General features: G+C 42.0%; 2 protein-coding genes across 2 annotated transcripts in view; both read right to left on the bottom strand.

The window, feature by feature from the left end:
- Nucleotides 1-989: 989 nt before the first annotated feature.
- On the bottom strand, nucleotides 990-23544 carry ankdd1a (ankyrin repeat and death domain containing 1A). The gene is made up of 15 exons (XM_031292702.2): nucleotides 23363-23544; nucleotides 21913-22016; nucleotides 21626-21724; nucleotides 17986-18084; nucleotides 17534-17638; nucleotides 17168-17266; nucleotides 13723-13821; nucleotides 12208-12306; nucleotides 12007-12105; nucleotides 9570-9668; nucleotides 6466-6564; nucleotides 5953-6048; nucleotides 4177-4378; nucleotides 3580-3711; nucleotides 990-2153 (listed from the first exon to the last, which is right to left on the bottom strand). The coding sequence occupies exons 1-15, from the start codon at nucleotides 23394-23396 to the stop codon at nucleotides 2092-2094; spliced, it is 1527 nt and encodes a 508-aa protein (XP_031148562.2). The 5' UTR covers nucleotides 23397-23544; the 3' UTR covers nucleotides 990-2091.
- Nucleotides 10231-24052, bottom strand: part of plekho2 (pleckstrin homology domain containing, family O member 2) — a 43870-nt gene continuing 30048 nt past the window's right edge. The window contains exon 8 of the transcript XR_004896811.1: nucleotides 10231-10241. The gene's annotated coding sequence lies outside the window, so the exon portion shown is untranslated. The remainder of the gene's footprint in view (nucleotides 10242-24052) is intronic.

Genomic DNA, 24052 nt, shown 5'->3' with positions numbered 1-24052 from the left:
ACTTGATTAAGAAGTGAAGTTAACAGCAAACAAACACTTAAAATGTCCATTTTAATGTTAGTTTTTTGCTCTATTAAACTCTATGCACCATGTATACAGTCTATAGCATGTGTGCACAACTGTAGTAAGGACAGTAGGTTCAAGTTTAACCAATACTTAGCACTGCACAATCTAATGGATGTAAACAGCAGACAATGTGAGTGATAATGTCAACACGGAGCTGTCTTTTCTTTCCCAATTGTGCTTTAGATAATAATAATAATAATAATAATTATAATTTATACTTTAACCTGGTTAAACGCCGAATGTTGCTAGTACTAATGGAATGAAGTAGTCATTACGCTCTCTCTGAAAACAATTATGGCCCAAACTGAATGTTTTATGAATGTTTAACCTAGTTATAACACTGGTTATAAAAAAATAAAAATAAATGCAAGGCCACAAAGACAGAAAGTGCAGAGCCTGAAGTCCTGCCCCCCACAAAGACAGGGAAGACTGCTGTTGTGGAACCACAACAGTGTAAAACCTGACATCAATGTATAAAAACAAGAGCAATAAAGAAGATGCTGGTACGTTTATCTGGAAATGTCCATGTGCTTGTGTGTTTATTTGATTCAATCCCAGCAGTCTACAGTGTATTTATTGTCTGAGAGCTGCAGCAGTGCGTGGCTGGTGTCGTCACTCTCCCAACATCACAAAGTATTTCACAATAAAAGATGAATAAAGCGGACAGTGACACAGTGGAAAAGTTAGGTCTTGAGCTGCTTTTTAAATGTGTCAATAGCGTCCACAGATGCATAGTAACTACTTTTAGTATGGAGCTCCAAAGGGTTCAATACCAAAAAAATAAAAAGACACTGGGAATTAAATAATCCCTTGAATAAATTGTGTAAAATATATATAAATGAACCAACAATTTGTGAAATGATTGAAGAAACAATTCATTATGAAATGTTATTTTATCATTTATTTTCATGACTTCTTTTTTTATTGTATAGGTCTATCATTTTACCTCATTATAGACATTTTTATGTAAAAATGCTTTTTTCAAAAGTCTGTTTTATACTACATTATGTCACTTATAAAGGTGTTTCTCTCATCATTAGTTACCGCCCCCTCTTCTTCAGCCAATCACATGTCTCCTTCCTCTCTTGGTTAGCAGGTTCAACAACTGCTACAAAATTTAGCCAGTTAGCTGCTGTTAGCTAAGGTAACAACAATGTCAATGTTATTCTTTATAAGCTCACAACCCTGCCTAGCTAGTTAGCCGTTAGTTTCTGTGTTTGTGTACTGTTTATTTACAGCGGCAGTTCGATAGTTGATTCAGAATTTAGCATTGTTGTTGCTCTAGCTAACAGGTGCTAGTTGGCTAAACCTTGCTTTGGCTGGGGCCTGAGATTGGCTGAAAGGTGAGAGGGCGGCGACAACATCATTGTCATGGAAATAAAAAGTGGCATGAAATAAAAATGCCTTTATGAAATAAAAGCAGACTTGAATGTAGAAATAAAGCGTAATGTGTTGTTATCAACTGTTATTGCTAACAATGGCTAACCTGGATAGAGCTAACCCCACTGTGAAATCCAAGATGTTTTAATGGAACGCATTCAACTCGGCTGTGACGTCATTTCCAGCTCCGGCTTCAGAGTTCCGAGGTAAATGGAACGCAGTATTAGGAGAATACATTGCAGGAGAAATCATCACATTATATTAGGCTGAATGATATGTGATAATGTGCTGAAAAGCCCTTAGTGTACAAATAACTGAGAATCAATTCAATATAAGTAGTGCCAGCAGGTATTCACTGCATGCATTAATAAAACCAACAAATAAATGTAATTTTACATTTTCACCAGGTATTTCACAGGTTTACAACCATCATGTTCCCTGACCCTAAAGGAAAAAATGTTTCTCTGTGAACTAAATTCAGAACAATCACAGTATATTCTCTGTGTGAATATGTAAACAAGTCATGCCATGGATAGTACAAAGCTTTTTTTTCATGGGCTCAGTTCTGGGCAGTTAAATAAAGTTCAGAAGTGAACTGAAGCCATGGATGTGTTGTGTTGCCTTCACAGTCTCTCACAGTGTTGATCACATTGCAGAGCACATTTTGGGAGAGCTGGTCTCTGCATTTGCCTTCTGCCGGATGCACTCTGGATGGTTTAAAACAAGGAGACATCATTCCAGACGCTGCCACTCCACAGCCACCAGCTCACAGACTACCACACCAGCACAGAAAGGCCTACATGTTGCTCTACTGGGCATTCGTGGTCTATGTATGGAGTTGGTCCAAATTATACAGTCAATGGCACAAAAATACAATGATAAAACAATGGTGGTGGAAGAAGTATTCAGATCCTTTACTTAAGTAAAAGTACCAATACCACACTGTAAAAAATACTCTGTTACAAGTAAAAGCCCTGCATTGAAAATGTTACTTATGTAAAAGTATGTAAGTATCATCAGAAAAATGTACTTAAAGTATTAAAAGTAAAAGTACTTAATGCAGAAAAATCCTTACATTTTTAAACTACAAACGTTAAAAACAGTTCTTTCAATCAACTAAGTGTTTAATGGTCTAATCATTTCAGCTGGACTTGTAGGCCGTTATATTGTTGGGTAGTTTAATTTATACGTCCTGCAGTGCCCTGCTATGCCCTGCTACACCCTGCTACGCCCTGCAGTGCTCTGCTACACCCTGCTACGCCCTGCAGTGCCCTGCTACGTCCCGCTATGCCCTGCTATGCAATGCTGTGCCATGCTGTGCCCTGCTACGTCCCACTATGCCCTGCTACGCCCTGCTATGCCCTGCAGTGCCCTAGTCATAGTTCCATTATCTTTACTGTTACTATAATTGCCACTGTTCATCACACCCCCAACTGGCACCGTCAGACACCTCCCACCAAGAGCCTGGGTCTGTCCGAGGTTTCTCCCTAAAAGGAAGTTTTTCCTCGTCACTGTTGCACTAAATGCTGGCTCTTGGGGGAACTACAGTAATTGTTGGAAGTATAGAGTGTGGTCTAGACCTACTAGACCTACATCTGTAAAGTGTCTCGAGATAACTCTTGTTATGATTTGATACTATAAATAAAATTGAATTATAATAAAACATAGCATTTTATAAATTGCATGTGTTTTGTGTGCAAAAATCGAAATGTGTAAAGTAACTAGTGACTAAAGCTGTCAGATGAATGTAGTGGAGTAAAAAGTACAATATTTCTCTCCGAAATGTAGTAGAGTAGAAGTAGAAAGTGGCATTAAATTAAATACTCAAGTAAAGTACAAGTACCTCATATTTTTACTTAAGTACAGTACTTGAGTAAATGTACTTAGTTACATTCCATCACTGTAAATTAGCCATAGCAGTATGGAAGCCCTGAAGGTTCATGATGGGAATATTTTCTCTCACATTGCATTTGGCATTCCCCCTGACCAGCCTCCGGCATCAGAGAAGACAGATGTGTTACCAGTATACACCACAGGAGTTCAGGAATACAGTAGCTTCATTACGACACTCAGCACGGCTCTGTATAGCAGTTATACAAGAACACAAACCCCAGTGCAGTTTGACGGGCTCACCTGCCAAGTCTGTCCGTGAGATTTCCACCAGCCCCTCGTAGAGGCTTTTGATCGGGTTCTCCCCCGCCATCACCACTCCATGAAGCCAGATTAACAGCATTCGGTGGCCATGCTCTTTGAAGCTTTTCATACCTAGAGGTTTAATCCAGAATTATAATACATATCAATATTAGGGGTGTCACGATTCTCCAAAACCCCTTTAACGATTCAACTTTTGATCTTAAGGTCATGATTCGATTTTTGGTTTAAAAATTTTTTTTCAACAAGGACGACAACGCCACAGTAAGAGCCACTAGATGGCACAAGGTTACCTTGCGACAACAGTTTCAGTTTCTCAGCGTTTCCAAGTCGCAATTGAATGCACCATTAAATGAACGAGGTGCACCTGAATGCACTGTGGAGTCATGTCGGAAGCCCACATGTTTTACCTTCGTTGTTTGTTTCCATAACTCACTCACGTGGAAGGCAAAATGTTGCTACACGGGTGACTTCTGTTGTTTATCCGTCATCTCCGTCTCCGGCAGTGGCCTCTGGAATAGTCAAGCTGCAGGTCCTAATTTGTGTTCTAAACCATTTCAAGAGGTCATCATAGCTCACCTGTCCACTGTTGCTCTATAGCTCGTATGTGTGCATCGCTGAAGTCCCAGTGTTGAGCCAGGATCTTCCACTCCCCGCGGCACAGGTGCTTGGTGGCCAGGCTCCACAGGACCGACCGGAGGTGCTGCGTCTCTGGCTGGTGGTCCTGCTTGAAGCTCAGACGCTTTCCCACCCAGGAGTCCTGCTCACTGCCCATCTGATCCTGAACAGAGTGATTCATGAGTATTGTAATATAATGTAATGAACAGAGTCTACATGTAGGTATACATGTGGTGTACTGTGCAACCCATCTGAAGTAAATTAAATAACTATTACAACCAGCATTGCTCACTCTGAATAATTTTGCAGATGTTCAAGACGGTAGGGGTACTGCTACTTGGTGCAAATAAAATCAAGGGTATGTAAACATTGTCACCACCTGTGGTTGCTTTGGCAAAGCATGAAACCTGGTACACAGCAGTGAAGGTAACGGAGGAATCCTATGGCTGAACGTATAGATTTAACGATGCTAGGGAGGGGTTAAAGTGGCGTTCCGGCACCTTTAATTAATAAGTAAATTAATCTAATTGGCAGTTTCATACATCAGTGTTTCCCATTTGTTTAAAATAACGCCAAATCTCCATTCCAGTGTTTCCTCTATTCACTCTCAGCAGCACAACGTAAGTCCATGAACAAGGCAACTGTCTGTGGTGAGTTCAAATGTCTGTAAAAATAGCAGGACAGACGCGTACTATCTAAACTGGTAAAGTCAGTTGAACAGGTGAAGATCACGTTGTCAGTAGCCTAACGGTTACAAACAGGCTCGGTATATTCAACATGGTAACGTGCTGCTGATCCCATGTTTTTAGATGAGATAGACAGAAAAATTCAGTTAAAAGACAGAGAATATTTAGTTCAAACGTCTGTAAAAATAGCAGGACAGACGCATACTATCTAAACTGGTAAAGTCAGTTGAACAGATGAAGATCACGTTGCCGGTAGCCTACTGAGCTAGACAGAGAATATTCAGTTAAAAGACAGAGAATATTTGGTTAAAACTGATCGTTGATGCTGTTTTGCCCTCATTGTTCTCCGTGAGGTTTGCTGAAAGTGAATGTAGCCCCGGTGTGTTTTATGTGGAGTGACTGTGTGAGACTCCGTTAAAAAATTAGCCTTTTAAATGCTTGTCAGCAGCAGGTCATATGGTAACTTAGGAGGCGATTTGGCCTTGTGTGCTCTGATTACTTTGGCATGCAGTTTACACGCCAGTCATAATTTAGTTTTAATGAAAACTCAACTCCTGCCATATGCTCCTGTTGTTTTTCACCACTGTTTTGGAAGAAGGAAATAACGAGAGAGTACCAGGTGAACCAGCTTTGAAAGTGAGTTGTCTTAAGTGCTGTGAATAGAGACTTTAAAGTAGTAAGAAACTTTAAAGTTAATTTCACAACACAACCTGGTCATTTCCCCAGGATCTATCCTAATCTACAGCTAACAGCACAGTATGTGTAAGTAACAAATCTCATGGAATTCATTTAGAAAATAACTCCTTTGGCACTGAGCTCCACAAAACTGCAAGAAAAGGATCTGCTCATTCTGAACTGAATCTGGCTCGGAAGACCAGTTTGTTTTGTGTTCAGCCCCAAATTGAGGAGCATGCTGCACATTTCCATTTGGAACCCAGAATTAGTTCCTTAGATTTTTTTCTCTATCTTAAACTATCTTAAACTAGTTTTTGTTCAACATGACTGGCTGATTACTGACAATGTCAATCACACATCAGGAGGATAAACTCACCTTCTCCCATTTATAAAAGCGGTCAGCTTTGATGATCATGTCGACCAGGATGACATGGTTTCCTCTGGCGGCCACCTCCAGACACCGTTTCCCCTGCTGTGTACATCATATATCATATAGTCAGGAAAATACAGTGGATAGGAAGTACATTACTCAGCTAGATGACACAGATGCAGCATCAATAGCAGGTAAATATGACCTAAAAATCTAGATTAAAACAGAAAAAAAGAGATGACACACAAAACAGCTACACACAAAATATACAATCACTTTACCAAAATGTACATTTATCCAAACCCATATTCATCCCCAAAACGGCATATATGACCGTTGTACTTACTGCTGCACACTGGCTGTTTTAACATGTGACCGTAACGAGTGACAGCGTACACAGTGACACGTATTTAACGTTGTGAAACGGAACTATAGTTTAGGCAACAAAAGTACTTAGTACGTGTTGGAAAATCATCAGGGATTAGTTTGAAGGGTGAAGGTGTGTGCTGCGTGTGCTACCTTGTCGGTCAGCTTGAGGTTAACTCCAGAGATCAGCATCATCTCAGCCATGTCCTGCCAGCCGTGCTCTGCTGCCAGGTGCAACGCAGTCTGTTGTCTCTGTCAACCACATAGCAGAAATGTGATAATATTGTCTCGCTTCTTCTGAGAACCATCCCCATGTCATTGTGCATTCTTAGATTTATTAAAATCAATGTGGGCACACAGAGGTCCTTCAGCGCCAGCTGCTTTTATGTTTCTTGGATGCGTACTAATATATATATATATATATATATATATATATATACATATATTTTTTTTATTGTCATCGTGATATTAACTGGCGCAATATACACATTGCGAAAGGCTGCGACATATCGCGAAAGACACTCCAAATATCAGAGTATATCAGTGGAAAAACTACACTTTAAAATCAGGGTTTCTACAGGTTTTACCAAATCAAATTTAAAGGACAATTCCGGCGCAAAATCAACCTAGGGGTTAATAACACGTGTACCGAGTCGACCTTTCTCTGGGATATGTTTTCATGCTAATCGAATGTGTATGTAGCTTGAAAGAAGCTAGCGCGAACCGCTGATTAGCTTAACGCTAGGCATTCGGGGCACTGGAAGAGTAAAAATAAATCGCTATTTTATACCACTAACAAGGCTCAAAACAGCACCACACTTCAACGGTAGCATAACGACGAACGCCCTGCCTGAGCTATGTTACTGGTTACTGGTTGCACGGCGTTTGTGGTTCGACTGATTGTGACTGTTTTCCCAAGATGGCGACTGCCTGTATACACGAAGGTAATGTCTTTCTAAACTATCTCTTTAATAAACTGTCTGTACACTTACAACGTTCTCAATGCTTCGGTTTACATGTAGGGACCCTCATTATGCTACCGTTGAAGTGTGGTGCTATTTTGAGCCTTGTTAGTGGTATAAAATAGCTATTTATTTTTACTCTTCCAGTGCCCCGAATGCCTAGCGTTAAGCTAATCAGCTGTTCGCGCTAGCTTGTTTCAAGCTACATACACATTCAATTAGCATGAAAACATATCCCAGAGAACGGTCAACTCGGTACACATATGTTATTAACCCCTAAGTTCATTTTGCGCCGGAATTGTCCTTTAAGACTTTTGAGGACGTTTTTTTTAGACCTTTATGAATGAAATTTAAGACCTATATCACAACATAAAAGTGCAACGAAATGCAGAGTCAGAAAGTAATGAGTAATACTAATCTGTACATACACAGCGAATTGTATTTGGAAGAGTGAAAGAAAGAACTACACCTACAACACCACAGAACAAGAAAACATTTCAATGAGCATTAGAGGTAGTGTTGCATGGATGTAGGAAAATGAAGACCGGTTTCAAATCATTTAAGACCTAGAACACAAAACCTCAGCAAATTTTTAAGACTTTTTAAGGCCTAACATTTTGAAATTTTAGACTTTTTTTAGACTTTTTAAGAAGCCGCGGAAACCCTGAAAATTGAATTGTCAATTCTTTTTGTAGTCTGTTATGTTGAATTCAATGTTCAATTTGTTCAATAAAGGAATGTTGGAAATTATTTCCTTTCATTTGTAGAGGTCGACCGATATGGTTGTTCTCTGGCCGATGCCGATCTTTAGAAATCAGGGTCAGCCGATGGCCGATTAATGCTGCCGATTTATTTTGGCCGATATTTGGCCGATATGTGCTTGTTTTTAAACCTCTATTTGAAAGATAAAATGTAACACTAATATACACAGAATTTCTCAACAAAATTATTATTCAAATTATTGAACACTTCACCAATCTACACTGTATAGGCTACTTCAATTAAAAATGTATAATGTAAAAACATATGCCTACTGTATATTGTATAGCCTAAATAATGTATGAAAAATATATTAAATAAACAAAACAGGTAAGAAGAAAATAAACTTTGTCAAATAAACCTTTCAATGAAAAAATAAAGTTTAGTGCACTTAGCATTTATTAAATTTCTGAGAATACAAATCTGCAAGCTTCACAGAAAGTGACATGTTATTATTAATCTCAACACTATTTCCTCCTAACTCCTGTTGAATCACATAAGACTAGGGCTCTCTAAAGTCAGTTCTTGTTCACCTTGTTTGTTAGATCATTGTTCATTTGTTTGTGTTCATTAGGATCTTATCTGAGCACATTTCTGTCATTCAAACAACTCTTAGTTGTAATTTAAAACTCATCCAGCCAATTTAATAAAATTAAGGGTTTTATTCGTGCTCGAGTCCATAGATGCAGTTAATGGATACAGGCACGGAGAACTGAAGGCTCTGTTAGCAACGATTAGCTCCGTTAGCGGTTAGCTCTGTTAGCGGTTAGCTCCAGTTAGCTCCGTTATAGGAGTGGATGAGACTGCCACGGACAGGGGTAACAACCAGACTCTGATAAATGATATTCGGGGAGCTTCCACAGCGGTATGGCCGCTGTGTTTTGTACGGTTTTATTAGTACAGTTAATCACAAGGCAAGAACACCAGCAACATGCTACTGCTAACGGTAGTGTTTGAACCTGAAGTAACTGTGCGAGACACACGGCAAGAATTCACGAGGGGAGGGGCTGGAGGTCTCCATAGGCAGGCGGCGCTGCTCTGTATTGTTTCCATTAACAGTCTGATTATTTCCCAGAAAATGAAAACCGGCAGCTGATTGGACGAATGCGTCACGTGGGTCTTTTTTCTCCGGAAATTCACAGCCAGATTGTCATGGCGGCTTGTTCAGAATACGATCTCATATTGTACTAAAATAGTTCACCGAAATGTGTTTCTGAAAACATTTTAAGCGAGAAATAGGCCATGCAGTTTCTGAATCTGTCTTCATTTCAGATCGACAAAGGTCAGTTTAAAAGATTTTTTTTTGAGAGGCTCATCCGCTCGCCATTTCCGGGTGAGTCCCGACTGCTCTGTCCCCGACTGAACATGTCGGGTCGGCCCAAATGAATGCCGACGGCTCCTCGGACGGCTGACGGCACGGGACACACTGAACAGACTCGAGTCACGGACCTCGCCAGACGGCCCGACGCCCGATTATTGGGCTGGTGTGTCTTCTCTCTAATGTGTACCAGTACAGCTGTGGAGGTCTGTACTCACGCTGTCAGTCACGTCCAGGTCACAGTCAGCGTCTATAAGCAGCCGTAAAACCTCGGGGTGCTTGTTGAACACAGCTAAGTGCAGCGCTGTGTTGTGTTGCTGTTTCAAACACAAAGAAAGAAGACTTTAATAAGAACATTTCACCTGATGCGTGAGTGTGAGTGATCCTGATAAAACCCACAGTGGCCTCAAAAGCAAAATGTATTGACTATTAAAATGTTTTCCTCTGCAAACATATTGTACGCTCTATCTGGGCTATGTAGTTTCAAAGATTATACAAATTATTTCTTACTGTAGTTGTGCAGGAATTTAAAGATACTGGCCCTCATTTATGAAACTAATAAACCTACGCAAAGCAAGGCATTTATCAATTTGAACGTGAGCGTAGGCTGCGATAAAATCTCACGTCTGGTCTGAACTCGTGTACGCAAGTTTTCGAGTCAGTGCGGACTTGCGGTGCAGCATATAAAAAGTTTTAACAGGAGAAGGAGAAGTGATCAGTTGATCACTTATTAGCAATGGCAGATCTGGCTCTTTTAGAAGACCGCTATGCGTGGATACAACAATGCACACGTACGCACACGGGCCACGGTGGAGAGCTCCATCGGATTGATTAAGGGCAGATGGCTCTGTCTTGCATCAGCGGGGGGACTCATACACAGCAGAAAAAGTCTGCAACACTGTTTTAGCCTGTGGGGTTCTGCACAACATCGCACAGGAAAACAGGGTGCCATAAATGTAGTGATGGAGCCAGATGACCCGATGCCCAGAGAGCAGCGTCCAGCACAGCCCCAACTGGGGGCTATACGAATTTGACAGGATATTATTCCTCGCTTTTAAAAGGTATAGTGTTATGTTTGGCAATGATATTTAATACAGGAAACATGACGATGCACAACATTTTTATTTATTCTGCGGGTTTTCGTTTCTCTTTTAAAAAGTCGTTAATGGCCATAGTGAACAATTTATTTCTGCCATTGACCGATGAAAAGACTCCTGCCATTCCGTTTCCTTTCCACTCCATTTCGCTGTTTTAAGGATACTTTTTCCACCTACCACCTGACCACGCCCACCTCACCTGTTGCCTTTAAATTGATTGTGAACCCTTTGGCTCATTCATTGCACTCTCTGCCGGCACTCCGATGCATCCTGTATGAGTCTTCATGAATTAACGTCAGTCATTCTATCATTTTGACTGTTTTATGCCATGATTTACTGTCACTTTGCTAACATGTGCACTGCTGACTGAATTCATTTGTTTGCCAGACATGTGGAAAGATTGTTTGTATTATCTTAAAGCCTGTGCATTTGTGTTTGTTTGAATTATCTGTTAAAGCCTGTGCATTTGTGAGTAGTAAACTCACATCTCCTTTGTTCATTTGTAGAATTGTTTAATTTGTGTTAATTGACCACTTTCACTAATGTTATTTTCTTTGTTCCCACTTTCTGCAGCACAGACAATGCAATGAATCAAATTCAACCTGAATGATAAAATAAAATGCCACTGGTGTTGCATCGCCCTCTCCCTCACAGCTGTTGCCTGGTTCTGACTCATGAAAGAAACATGAGTAAAATAAGACTGCATAAACTCCATTGCGGTTTATTTAAATATAGGTACACCATGTAGGCCTAAGAGTGCAATATAAGCCTGTATATTACTAATAGGACTATACATATGTCAAGGATGTACATATTAAATAAACTTCAGCTGGAGTCCGATTTACCACGGCAACACTGTTGACTGCGTCAGTGATCTTTCCATTCCCCATTCTTTCTACAGCCTTTAATACCAGTTTTCAGGCTGCCACAGTACGCACGTCGGTGCAAATGAACATGAGACGTAAGGGTTTCAATCGCTTCTTAGCCGGATTACGTCTCGCCATGTTGTAAATTGTAGGGGCGAGGCCTCAAAACCCAGAATATATAGGGGCGTGTAATTTAAATTACGATCGTTTCCAGCCGCTGCATTTATCAAAGTACGACCATTCTTACGCTCTGATTGGTGTGATACGAACGTTTCATGAATCACACGTGAAGCCTGTCGTAAGAGGATTTCTGCGCTGGTTTCTACGTTAGGTTGATAAATGAGGGCGAATGAGTGAGTCAGCAATTTGTAAAAACTGTCGTTTAATCTGGCTGTAACTTGTAATATACTGTTGAAGTACTGTTTTGTGGGATATTTTGGCAGTTGGGTTTACTTTTTTGGTAAGTGCTCCTTTGTCTGAAAAAGTTTGAGTAACACTGACATAAATGCAGCCACTTACCATTTACTACATTACATAATGTATGTATTAAGAAACTTGCACTTCTCAACCCAAAAAAAAAGAGAGCCAGCATGGAAACGTGTGGAAAAGATTTAGTGTGGTGATGCTCTTCAAAGAAAAACTACATCTACATCATACAAAACAAGGAATAAGATACATGGGTGTTGACTTACATTGTCTACAGCATCTCTGTTGATTCCCGCCTCCAGCAGCAAACTGGCCTCTCTGTCAAAGCCATGCTGAGCCATATAATGGAGAGCGGTCCTATTCTTCTGCACACAGATGGAAACAAGCATATAAACTCAGGATTAATAAACCTTTTGTAATCAGTGTTTATTGCAAATGATATATGACACCGAGTGAAGAAAGCGTACATTAGTTAGTGCATTGGCATTACAGCCGGACTCCAGCAGCAGTTTGACACACTCGTAGTGACCTCCATCAGCTGCCAGGTGCAACGCTGTAAGACCCTCCTAAAAACACAACAGGCACATTTCAGTCCACAACACTCCACGCTGAGTCCAGATGTTATGTAGAATTAGAACATTTTGTAATCAGTTTATAGAATGTCAAATATGACAACTGCTCATTAAAAGCTATCCGAGGTGGCCGGATTAGCTCAGTTGTTAGAGCAGGAGCATATAGATAGATAGATAGATAGATAGAGGTTTACTCCTCGACGCAGCGGGTTCGACTCCAACCTGCGGCCCTTTGCTACATGTCATTCCCCCCTTCTCTCTCCCCTTTCATGTCTTCATCTGTCCTGTGGAATTAAAAGCCTAAAATGCCCCAAAAAAATAATCTTAAAAAACAAAGCTATCCGAGATAAGAGTGTCAACATTACAAGTGTTACAAGAGCTTATGTTGTCCAACCAACGGGCGGAACAGAAGGTTAGTTTACAATGGCTGAATCTCATATCAATCACCCTTATTTGATAGCTCCTCGACTCCTCTGTCGTCGGCTGAACCGGAAGATGTTCTGTCCCTCCTCGGCGAAGGCCGTCTCAAAGCTCTTATTTCTGTCCCGAGGACCGAGCATCGAGGAGGTATCACCGAGGAGATAAAGGCGAGGATACACGAGAGCAGCCTTCCCGGAAGCCGTGCAGCTGAAGGAGTTGCTAACTCCGCCCAAACAGCTGACGAATTCATGTGACGCTTCAGAGGAAAGGACGTCTCATCCCTCTAAAACACATTTGCTCGTTGCCTCTCTCCTCCGATGATTTCCTCGCGTCTCTCCCGTGCCTCCTCGGTGGGAGGGACTAAGACGCGAGGAAGGGAGGCAAGTGGAGGACTCGAAGAGGCAATGGGACGTACCCAATGACACGAAACAGAGAACCAAGAAGTGAATCACTGTTGTGGTTGGAAGGGATACAGCTACAGCATTTACCCTTTGTTTTTTTTCTATTCCTACCTAAATTGTACAGGTTTTTATACACCAAATAGTTTTGATTTGTGCCTTATGTTTTGGGCATTTTAGGCCTTTATTTGATAGGACAGGTAAAGAAATGAAAGGGGAGAGAGAGGGGAAGGACATGCAGCAAAGGGCCCCAGGTTGGAATCGAATCCATAGCCACTGCGTCAAGGACTGAGCCTCGCTCATGGGGCCCATTTGATTGTTTTGTGAAGCACTTTGTAGGTGGAGTTTGAAAAGTGCTCTATAAACAAAGATGATGATAATTATTATATTATTATAAACTATGCATTGTAAACCACCCATTGTAGTGTTCTTGCATGCTTCTTGAGGTGTATTTTTCTCTCTCTCCAAAAGATAGATTTTGACCTTTATTTCTCCACAAGACAGGCAGCCAATTATGCACCACAGTCCCTCTAATTAAGTAAGACAAATTGGGCATGGGAGTATGCAGCCCAGTCCAGTCCAGTCCACTCACTGTGTTTCTCTCATCCACGTCCACTCCAGTCTCCACCAGCTTCTGCAGGACCTCAGTGTGGCCACACTTGGCTGCTAGATGCACGGCTGTGTTCTCATCCTGTAGTCCAGACATAAACACGTTACAACTATATAAACCCATTCTGAGACCACTTCCTCCACATACAGTACATCCACCAAAACAAGTCAACAGAGGCTGTTAACACCTTACTGCTTTTAAGGTCTGAACCATAGACTGTATAATATTAATGGATAAAGCATCTGGTTCGGCGAAGTGCTGCAAATGCGGAAGTGCCTTAAACCTGCATTCTATCTGAATTCCAGCAGGGGGTGACGTGTGCGGTTGCAAAAGGAGGTCAGTTTCTGTAGAAGTCTATGAGAAAGTGACCCACTTCTCACTTGATTTATTACCTTAGTAAACATTTTCATAATGAGTTTATGGTCTCAATCGCTAGTTTTAAGTTTTCTGCAATACAGAATGATGTTCATGTTTTGAATTATGGTGGTAAGCAGCGCTGCCAACTCTCAGCTAACGTCACAGTCAGATAGCGCCCAACAGTCCATGGCTCCTCCCTCACTCCTCCCTCTCGTCTAAAATCGTCACATCCGCAACCAGGATGGCTGCGCCCGTAACGGCAAACTCGACGACTCATAGCAGATCCCCACAAACCAATGGGTGACGTCGCACATGCTCTGTCCATTAATATTATACAGTCTATGGTCTGAACCAGGGGTCTTCCATGTTTTTTAAGCCATATATTGCCATATTTACACATATTGTAGAAAATGAAGTTGCATATTAAACTGGGCCTACAATAACGTTTGGGTGGCCTAAAGCCTTTATACCTTATTTGCATAGGATACTAAGCTATTAAAATAATAACTGTTGGCATGATATTATAAATTATCTTTTAATGTTACACATACATGTTGCGCAGTGAATTTTTAGGATTAACTGTATCTGTTGGTGGCTACCAACTTTCAAAACATTAACAATAATTTGGTGGTCCTCCTGCAGTAAATCTAGGTCCCGGACCCCCCCAGTTGGAGATCTCTGGTCCAAACCAAAAATGAGAAGTCTGTTGAAAGTGTCACATGAACCAGTAATGTCCAACGTTTGGTCCCTGTCAGATGGTGGTATTGGCCTTGTGGTATTCTAATACCTTTTCTAAATGATCCCAAGGCTCACTGATTAGGTTTGGTGTCTTTTTTTCCTTCTTTTGTAGTAGTTTTGGTCACATTTGCATCGCATACCACTACCACTTGGAGGGCCCTATCTTGCACCTGGCGCAGTGCAGCACAAAGCCCGATGCAAGTGTCTTTGCTAGTTTAAGACCGACGACGCAGTTGTCAATTTCCCGTCCAGCGCCCACGTCGTTTTAATACCAATTGCCCATCGGCGTGCTGGTCTTACAGGGAGGTGTGTTCAGGTGCATTCTTGGCGTATTACTATCTTGAAGCAGCAGGAAGTGATCGCGCCATTGACCAACAAAAACCTGGTCTAAAGTCAATAGCACAGCATTTCATTGTTATTTTAACAGCGAATTAGTAAAATGCCTAGGCTCGTGCACAGCGCGCACACACTCTGCTTGTTACATATACACAGGGAAGCGCAGCAGCACACAAACATGCAAAAGATTACAAATAAAAATATTACGGTGCAAATCCGCCATCATAATAGCAATGCGCCAAGGTCCAAACGTGCCTGACTTTTAAAGGGAATGGGAGATGACACTCTGAATGGTTTATTGCATGTTACGCCCAAAACACACCTATGAATTAATGAAGACACTAAGTACAACCCTTTTGAACCATGCGCCCGGCGCACGGAGCCTTTTTTCCGCCTTTAAACTAGCAAAAGTGGATTTGGACACGCTCTAAACGCACCTGCGTCAGGCGCTTAGATCGTTAAAATAGGGCCCGGAGTGGGAAAGCTAAATATTTCAACAATTTTACCAAAAATTTACCAATTTATAAAAAAGAATTTTCTCAAAGAAGGCCCTTTTACAAAAGTCTGTTTTCATCTTTTTTTCAATGACACTTTTTATATTGAACACTTTGGAGCTCCATGTACGTCTGTTAAATGTTGAAAAAGAACAAGAGAATCAAACTAACTCTGATGGAGTATTAATGTGGTACACAGTACATGGTAACCACCAACCATGGCATGTGGCTCACCCCGGCTGTGTACACTGAAAAGTGTCAGTTGCAGTGTATTTACTTTGAGTTACTCAGTTGTAGGAAGGAACCGTAACTGGAGAGTTTAGCTTGCCTATGTCCCTGCCCAGTTTACACAACACATCCTGCTTTATGCTCTTTGCTTGTTTAAAGACGGCTTTATAACTCCGGAATGATGGATGCATTTCAGCTCATGTTACCCTGGCCAAGGTGTGGTGGTGGCAGCCTAACAAATAGAGTTCAACAGTGTGGCTCTGGAAGTAAAAGTCCCATTCATTCTTTCTCCATAAGGATATTTATTATCTGCCATAATGTCTGAACCATCCGAGGTAGACTGACCACGAGCTGTGAGATTGTGAAACGAAGGTTTGTGTCCCTGTAGAAGCTAGAAGTCCGTATGGAATTTTAAAAAAACATGTTTTATTCGCGATGTTATGGAGAAGTACTACACTCCCCACAATCCTAGGCGCAACAGCGGCGTGCCTGTATGTTGGAGCTCTCTGTCACCATGGAAATATTTACCACACCTCTTGAACCCACAAACAGTTAGTGAGCTGCAACCATTGAAGTCCACGATAGTTTCTCTACAGTCTTTTTCTTTTTTTCCAGTTTTTAAAATGTTATTTGGCGCCAAATCAAATGTTTTATGGTCACAATTCATCTCGTAGCTGGTTGGCTTGGTTCCAGGCTTAAAACTCTTTATATGAACATTTAATGAAACGTCAATGGAACAACTGAATGAGGGAACCGGAGCCGTTCAAAAAGTGGGCAGTCACCGTTGAGCTCTATTAAATGGTGAAGTATCACATTTTAGCTGTGCACTATTTGAAAATAACTTCATATTTTCTTTTCATCATGCATAACAGCCTTGTGTCATGCCTGTTTGCTTGAGTACAGGGGCTTGTTTAACTATATTCGTGAGGTCCAAAAACCAGGAGTCCAGTATACTTGTGGGGTCCCGACAGCTTTGTGGGGCCAAAATGCTGGAGCCCACAAGTTCAAAGGTCTGTTTGAGGGTTAAGACTTGGTTTTAGGATTAGGGTTAGAATTAGGTTATGGTTAGGGTGAGGGTAAGGGTTAAGGTTAGGCATTTAGTGGTGATGGTTAAGGTTAGGGTAAGGGGCTAGGGAATGCATTATGTCAATGACGGGTCCCCACAAAGATAGTGCCACAAACCTGTGTGTGTGTGTGTGTGTGTGTGTGTGCGTGTGTGTGTGTGTGTGTGTGTGTGTGTGTGTGTGTGCGCGTGTGTGTGTGTGTGTCCCTACCTTGTCCTTTAAACCATGTGTGCAGCCCATTCCAATCAGAAACTCCACCACTTCAAACTGTCCATGTTCAGCAGCCAGGTGAAGCGCTGTCTTCCCTAACTGCTCCGAGAGACATCAGCAGGTTACACACACTACACTACACCTTACACTGTACACTGTTCCAATAGAAGGGTTGTGTTCCATTCACCTTCATTTATTGGCCTACTGCTGTTATTCTGACAACAAACAGCTACATGTTTGTTATAGTAAAGACATGGAAAGAAAGGGAGGATTTAGACTCATGTCTTCTACAAAAAGACAGTTCTTTTCAAACGACGTGTACGACATCTGTCTGTAAATTGAAAACGGTGTCAAGCGAGGAGTCACCTTGTCAACTCTGTCGAGACAGATGTCTTCCAGGTCCTCCATGATGAACTCCAGCACTCTGATGTGGCCTCGCTGGGCCGCACAGTGCAGCATACTCAGACCATCCTAACACACACACACACGCACGCACACACACAGGCAGTTATGAGATATCAATCAGACTAAACCTCATAGTTTGCATCTGTAGGGTTGATAAAATGAAGCAGCTAGGCCTGCAAGCAACGGTTATTTTCATAGTCGATCATCCTGTCGATTATTTTCTCATTTTGTCCACAACTCAAAGATATACAGTTTGCTGTCAGAGGAGTGAAGAAACTAGAAAAATAGTCACATTTAACAAACTAGAATCAGAGATTTTTTTCATTCAAATGACTTAAACGGATGAATCGATTATCAAAATAGTTGGCGATAAATTGATTCGTTGACAACTAATCGATGGAAGCAGCTCTTACTTTGTTCTCACAGTTGAGCTTTGCTCCACACGACACCAGGATCTGCAGGACTTTTAGGTGACCAAACCACGATGCCAGAAGCAGAGCATTCATGCCAAACTGTGGGCAAACATTTAGAACTGTTATATGACAGTGAAGCTCTGATAATACAAGTATATGAAGTAGAATACCATATATATTGTTCTATATCTATGTAGAATACTCCCTACTAGCCCTGGTCTGTCTTTGTCTTACCGTGTGGTTGATTGGTTGTTTTATGTTACAAAGGTTCCTAACGGAGTTAAAGGGATAGTTTTGTGGTTGTATGAGGTACTTATCCAGAGTCAGTGTATTGGCCACAGTAGATGGCAGGCGGCACGTCCCCAGTTTGGGGAAGCAGGCAGGAGTACAGTAGTCTGGATCGACAGCGGTTCGTTTTCCAGATAGTCGCGCTGGATCTTCTACCGGATGTCCATCGCCTCGCAAAACTTCCAGCTAGCAACAAGGCCGGCCTGCTTGGTTCTTTCGGGGAACGATTGTAAAGATTGACAAAGAATGTGTTTACGGCTTTTCCTCTCTAACTGGGACGTTTTGGGACCGATTGGTGGGATTGCTGTGGACGAAGTACACACAGAGATACACTGGTAAGAGCTAATGAGGTTTAACCATGTATCAGCTAATTTAAATAGCTCACGTTACTGTATTGTACTGTAGTGAACTGTTAAGACCATTACAGACCAACCAGATGGCCGACCGTCGGCAGAAAAGGCAGTTTGACTGATCGGTCTCCCCGAGTTGGTCAAAAAAGTGCCTCGGAACACACCAAAGCGACGAAACGTAATACGTCTCCATAACAGCAGGCGGCGCTAATCTGTATTGTCGCCCAAAAAATTAAAACCGGCAGCTGATTGGACGAATACGACATGTGGGTCTGGCTGCTTCTTCCGGATTTTGGATTTTTCAACCGGCCATTAATGGCGACGCATTCAGAATACGATCTCATATTGTACTAAAATAGTTCACCGAAACGTGTTTCTGAAAACATTTTAAACGAGAAATAGGCCATGCAGTTGCTGAATCTGTCTTCATTTCAGATCAACAAAGGTCAGTTTAAAAGATTTTCGGCAGATTTTGAGAGGCTTAGTCACGGTCATCCCGCTTGTCATTTCCGGGTGAGTCCCGACTGCCCTGTCTCCGACCCAGCATGTCAGGTCGGCCAAAATGAAGGCCGACAGCTCCTCCAACGGACGACGGCACGGAACACACCGAACAGACTCGAGTCAATGACTGTCCAACGGCCGATTATCGGCCCGGTGTGTAGCTGCCTTTAACTTCATTAAAAATTGTATGTGGCGTTTACGTTTGCGGTGTCCAAATGTTCCACCGAAACAAGTTCCTTCCTGAGACTATTTTGCAGAGCCACCGTCGCTGCGTCCGGAGCTTAGCACCGCCCCCAAGACGATTGTGATTGGATTAAAGAAATGAAAACAAACCAGAGCGTTTTGTTTTCTCCTCTCCCAGAATGTATGTGTGGTGTAGCCAGACCTTACTCCACAGCGCTGTGAAGATAGAGCTGGCAATGGGAGACTAGAGGTACATCCCATGTCCCTTATTCAATAGCTCCTCGGTCCTCAGCTAAACCGGAAGTTGTTCTGTCCCTCCTCTGTAAAGGCCGTCTCAAAGCTCTTATTCCCGCCCCGAGGAGCAAGGAGGGATCTCTGAGGAGCTATAGGCGAGGATACAGAGAGCAGTGCAGCTGAAGGAGTTTCTAACTCCACCCATACAGCTGACGAATTCTTGTTACGCTTCAAAGAAAAGGACGTCTAAAAACACTAAAAACTTGCTCGTTGCCTCTCTCCTCCCATGGGAAGCAATTTAAAGTGCTCATATTATGCTCATTTTCAGGTTCATAATTGTATTTAGAGGTTATATCAGAATAGGTTTACATGGTTTAATTTTCAAAAAACACCATATTTTTGTTGTACTGCACATTGCTGCAGCTCCTCTTTTCACCCTGTGTGTTGAGCTCTCTGTTTTAGCTACAGAGTGATGCATCACACTTCTGTACCATCTTTGTTAGGAGTTGCACATGCGCAGTAGATAGGTAAGGACTACTAGCCAGTCAGAAGCAGAGCATGAGGGCGTGCCACGCTAGCAGCTAGGCGAGCATTATAACGTGTGTTACAAAGTGACCACGTTTGTCTCTGAAGTAAAGGCTGGACTACAATAGAGCTGTTTGGAGCAGTTTGTGAACAGTGTTTTCTGTTGGAGATGGTAAGTCCCTTTGGGGTGGACTTTGGGCTTTTTCACTTTGTCAACCTATAACGTGCACAAAAAAGATATATAACACAATAAAGGAAAGGGGAAAAGCCAAAAAGCATAATATGAGCACTTTAAGGGACATGAGATGCAGCTTAGGAGTACCGACACGGAAGCTGAGCAATGTACTTCTTTGGACGGGGGAGGCAGCGAAACAGATTTTAGACACCTAAAAAATATAATGCATCAATATCAGCTTAAGTGTAGGCTTTATTTAGAATATTTTCAGCGCTTTACCTTGCCGTCAGACAGCCCTTTCCGACGGTGAACTGAAGCCATTATCTCTGCTCTCTTCATTTACATGACCTCCTGCTGGTCTACCGCTGCCTCCATCGGTTACTGTGTTTGTGTTGTGTGACTTTGGTGTTTTAAGTATTTGATAGATGACAAAAGAGGATTCATCGATGCATGTTTCATGTCATTTTGGGAAGATTGTCATTGGAACATTTCTATTAGAATGTATTATCGGAAGTTACAGCTTTACAGAGAATACACACATATGATCTCTATGTTTACCTCAGGAGATAAACACCACAGTTTTAAATCATTGGTACGCAAAAAACTTAAGATGAATTCTTTTAGGATTTACTTTGTTATATAAAAGATGAAAAAAGCGACAGCAAATGTAAAGGCTTTCATGAACAGGCCTAAGGGTGGAATCACTACTATTTGAGGCCCTGTTTACACGATGACGCTCGCGGGTGAAAACGACAAAATATTTTATCAGATGTGCCTTTCGTTTATACGGCGACGGCGTTTTTGGGGCTTAAAAGCGCAAAAAAGTGAAAGTGAAAGAGAGAGCGAGTGACAGCGGGCAGAGGAGGGTCTGCTTCAGCCTCCTCTGCCCGCTGCCTCTCGCTCTCAAGCAGCGGCTGAAGGGCTGCGAGGTTCAGGATATTGGTAGTGCTCCTGTGAGTGCTGTGCTGTGGCTTATCGCGGTCGACTCTGTCGGTCATCATCAGACAAAAGTGCAACTCCACCTCCTCGTCTGTCCAGACAAAATTGTCAGCTTTTGTTGTTCGCTTTGCCATGTTTTGGTTTCGCGCTACTAAGGAGAGAAGTGGAAGGAAGGTTCTACGCAGGCGCGCGTTTCTTGGTGGTGTTGTGTGGCAGTGCTTCACACTACCACCTAGCCGCCTGGTGTGCATACTACATCGAATTTCACACGCAGATTTCCCCCCCAAAACTCTCATCTAAACGCGGAATAAAAAGTGAGAACGTAACTCCACTTTTGCGTTTTCTCTTCCGATCATTTCCATCTAAACATAGCCTTAGTGTTAGGGAATGAATGAATTCAGTTGTAAATCGTCATTGTGATCTCACTAGTAACGTGCATACATACAGCGTCCCTCTCATCAACTTCCCGGTCATGGCCCAGTAGGAGACGTAGAGCCTCTTCGTTCCCAGCTCCTGCTGCCCAGTGCAGGGCTTTACGGTCTATCTGTGCAGAGACGGGAAACAACAACTCAGTTTATAGCTGGACGTTTACAAAGCGGACATTCACCTCTGCTTTTCTTGCTATGGAAATCAAAAAGGCTGCCGTGAAGAGGACCTATAGAATTTGAAAGCAATGACTGGTTAAAGGCCCACAGAAGTGTACATGTCATGTTGGTCCTTCAGCAGACTTACTTTATTTTTGGCCTGGACGTCCACACCTTTCTTGATCAGTTCCTGCATTTTCTCGGGGTCGTTCCTCTTCGCAGCATCGTGGAACTCCTTTTCTGACCACAGCACTGTCAGGAATGATAGACAAGGAGGGATCGATAACGGTTAAGGGTGGTCTGCGCGCCATTGAGAAAAGCAACAACACAAGCTGATTCGCACTGTATTCAGTGCCTAAGACTCAGGGTATTAACCCTTTTTGGCTGTAGTGGTGTTAAGAAGCACTGGGCATCATGTAAGACAGAGGACGGCCAGTTACTTCATGTCCTATGGTCCTGTGATAAGGTCCAGGAATTTTGGATCGGGATCCGTGATAACCAGGGTTCAAAATTAACTTTTTTGTCCACCAGCCAAATGGCTAGTGAATGTTCAAATTTTACCAGCCACTCAAAGGATTACCATTGTTTTTTGGCTGGTGAGTGAAGCAAATCTACCAGCCAATTGCATATTTTACCAGCATTTGGCTGCTAAATGGTGCTAATTTGGAACCCTGGTGATAACCTATGTCTGATTGCAGGGACCCAGGTTCCATTCAGCCCAAGATGATCCAGACTAGTTTAATGATAGCCTGACAGATTATTTTAAGAGGATGGAAGAATGAAGGGGTGCCGTCAATCAAGAAGTGGGCTTGTGAGATGGCTAGGGTGGCGGCGTTTGAAAAGATGTCATAAAAACGGTTTGCCAGATTGGATATCTATACTAGAAAGTATCTGAGCTATTTTGTCGAATGGTCTTAAATATTCTAGTTACTGTCATCTTTTCTTGATTTTAGTCTGGGCTGTATGATTTGTATGTTAAGAAAAAGAAAAATAATAATAATAATACTGCCACTGGAGGTAAGTAAGTGGTGGTTGCTTCGTGCTCTGTCCCCACACTGTGCAGTGAAGCCTTCACGATGTTCTGCTGTGCAGCTCTACGGTTGGCCGTTCCATCCCCAGCTCCTCACATCTACATTCCTGCCCTTGGGCAAGACGACTGCTCCCGCTGGTCAGGCCAGAACAATGGGGTGATGACAAGAGTGAGAATTTAACACTAGGGAACAAGTCCAGTGGGCCACTGCCCAATATCCTTTACCATGTGTGTATACATGTGTAGACCTACATCAATATCACAATACCAGTCTATGACAGGCAGATGGAAATGAGGTTGAAAATCGCCCCGTGATGTTATCAATGACGAATGAATACTGTGGCTATAACGTCACCTATTCTACTGTTAGTAACGTTACAGTCTACCGTCCTATATTGCCATTGTGTAAAACACTTTTGGAACGCAGCTTCCATACTGTTAACTTCAAGAAGTCTAACATGTATCCCTGTCTGGTCAACGGACATCCTGCTGCCGCTGCGGACAGAATGACAGGTCGCTCCCTTAGGCACACACAGCTGAGTGAAAATCAATGCTGGTTCCTACTTACAGATATCATCCTCCGACGCCAGATCGTCCTCCATCTTTGTTTGTGTTTCAAAGGCGCCTCGGACACTTTGTTATCACCTCTCTCATGGTAGTGCTATCGCATATTATTTTTTTCGGTTGATGAAAGGAGGCTGGACGCTGTGCCGAGCAGTTATTTCTGTTAAGCTACGCACACTAAAACTGTGAAAATAATGACTTCCGTTCACGACCTTCAAAATAAAACGAATATTCCATTTTTAAAGTTGAAACATCCTTTTTTTGTATCTTTGCTACTTCCGAATATGGCCAAAAGGTTCCAGCTATCTTTTCCATTATTAACGAATCAATTACTTTTTTAATTGATTGCTTGGTCTATAAAATGCCTCTCACGGGTTTGAAAAGCCCAAGTTTATGTTTATAATAAAAAATAAAAATAAGAATAAAAACTCGTCGTCATTGAAAATGAGGGAAACTTCAATGCCCTTCGAGTATAAATAAAGGTTAAATAAAAATGTCTTCAAGTTACTTGTTTTATCCAACCAACATTCCAAAATCCAAAGGTAATGAATTTAAAATTATATAAAACATAGAAATGCCGCAAATCCTTACATTTAAAAAGCTAACACTAGCAAATGTTGCCATTTTTGCTTGAAAAATTAGTTTTTAAACAAAGAATTCATTGATTTTCAAAATTGTTGTACATTTTCTGTTG

This window comes from Sander lucioperca, chromosome 3, assembly GCF_008315115.2.
Source record: "Sander lucioperca isolate FBNREF2018 chromosome 3, SLUC_FBN_1.2, whole genome shotgun sequence".
NCBI classification, from domain to species: Eukaryota; Metazoa; Chordata; class Actinopteri; order Perciformes; family Percidae; genus Sander; species Sander lucioperca.
This window is presented reverse-complemented; position numbering and strand designations above follow the sequence as displayed.

Excerpts from the sequence above, each read along its gene's own strand:
- ankdd1a (XM_031292702.2), bottom strand. The coding sequence starts at position 23,396 with ATGGAGGACGATCTGGCGTCGGAGGATGATATCT. Across the intron at positions 21,725-21,912 it reads ACGTCCAGGCCAAAAATAAA|ATAGACCGTAAAGCCCTGCA; the intron begins GTAAGTCTGCTG and ends GTCTCTGCACAG. Across the intron at positions 9,669-12,006 it reads ACAGAGATGCTGTAGACAAT|CAACACAACACAGCGCTGCA; the intron begins GTAAGTCAACAC and ends TGTTTGAAACAG.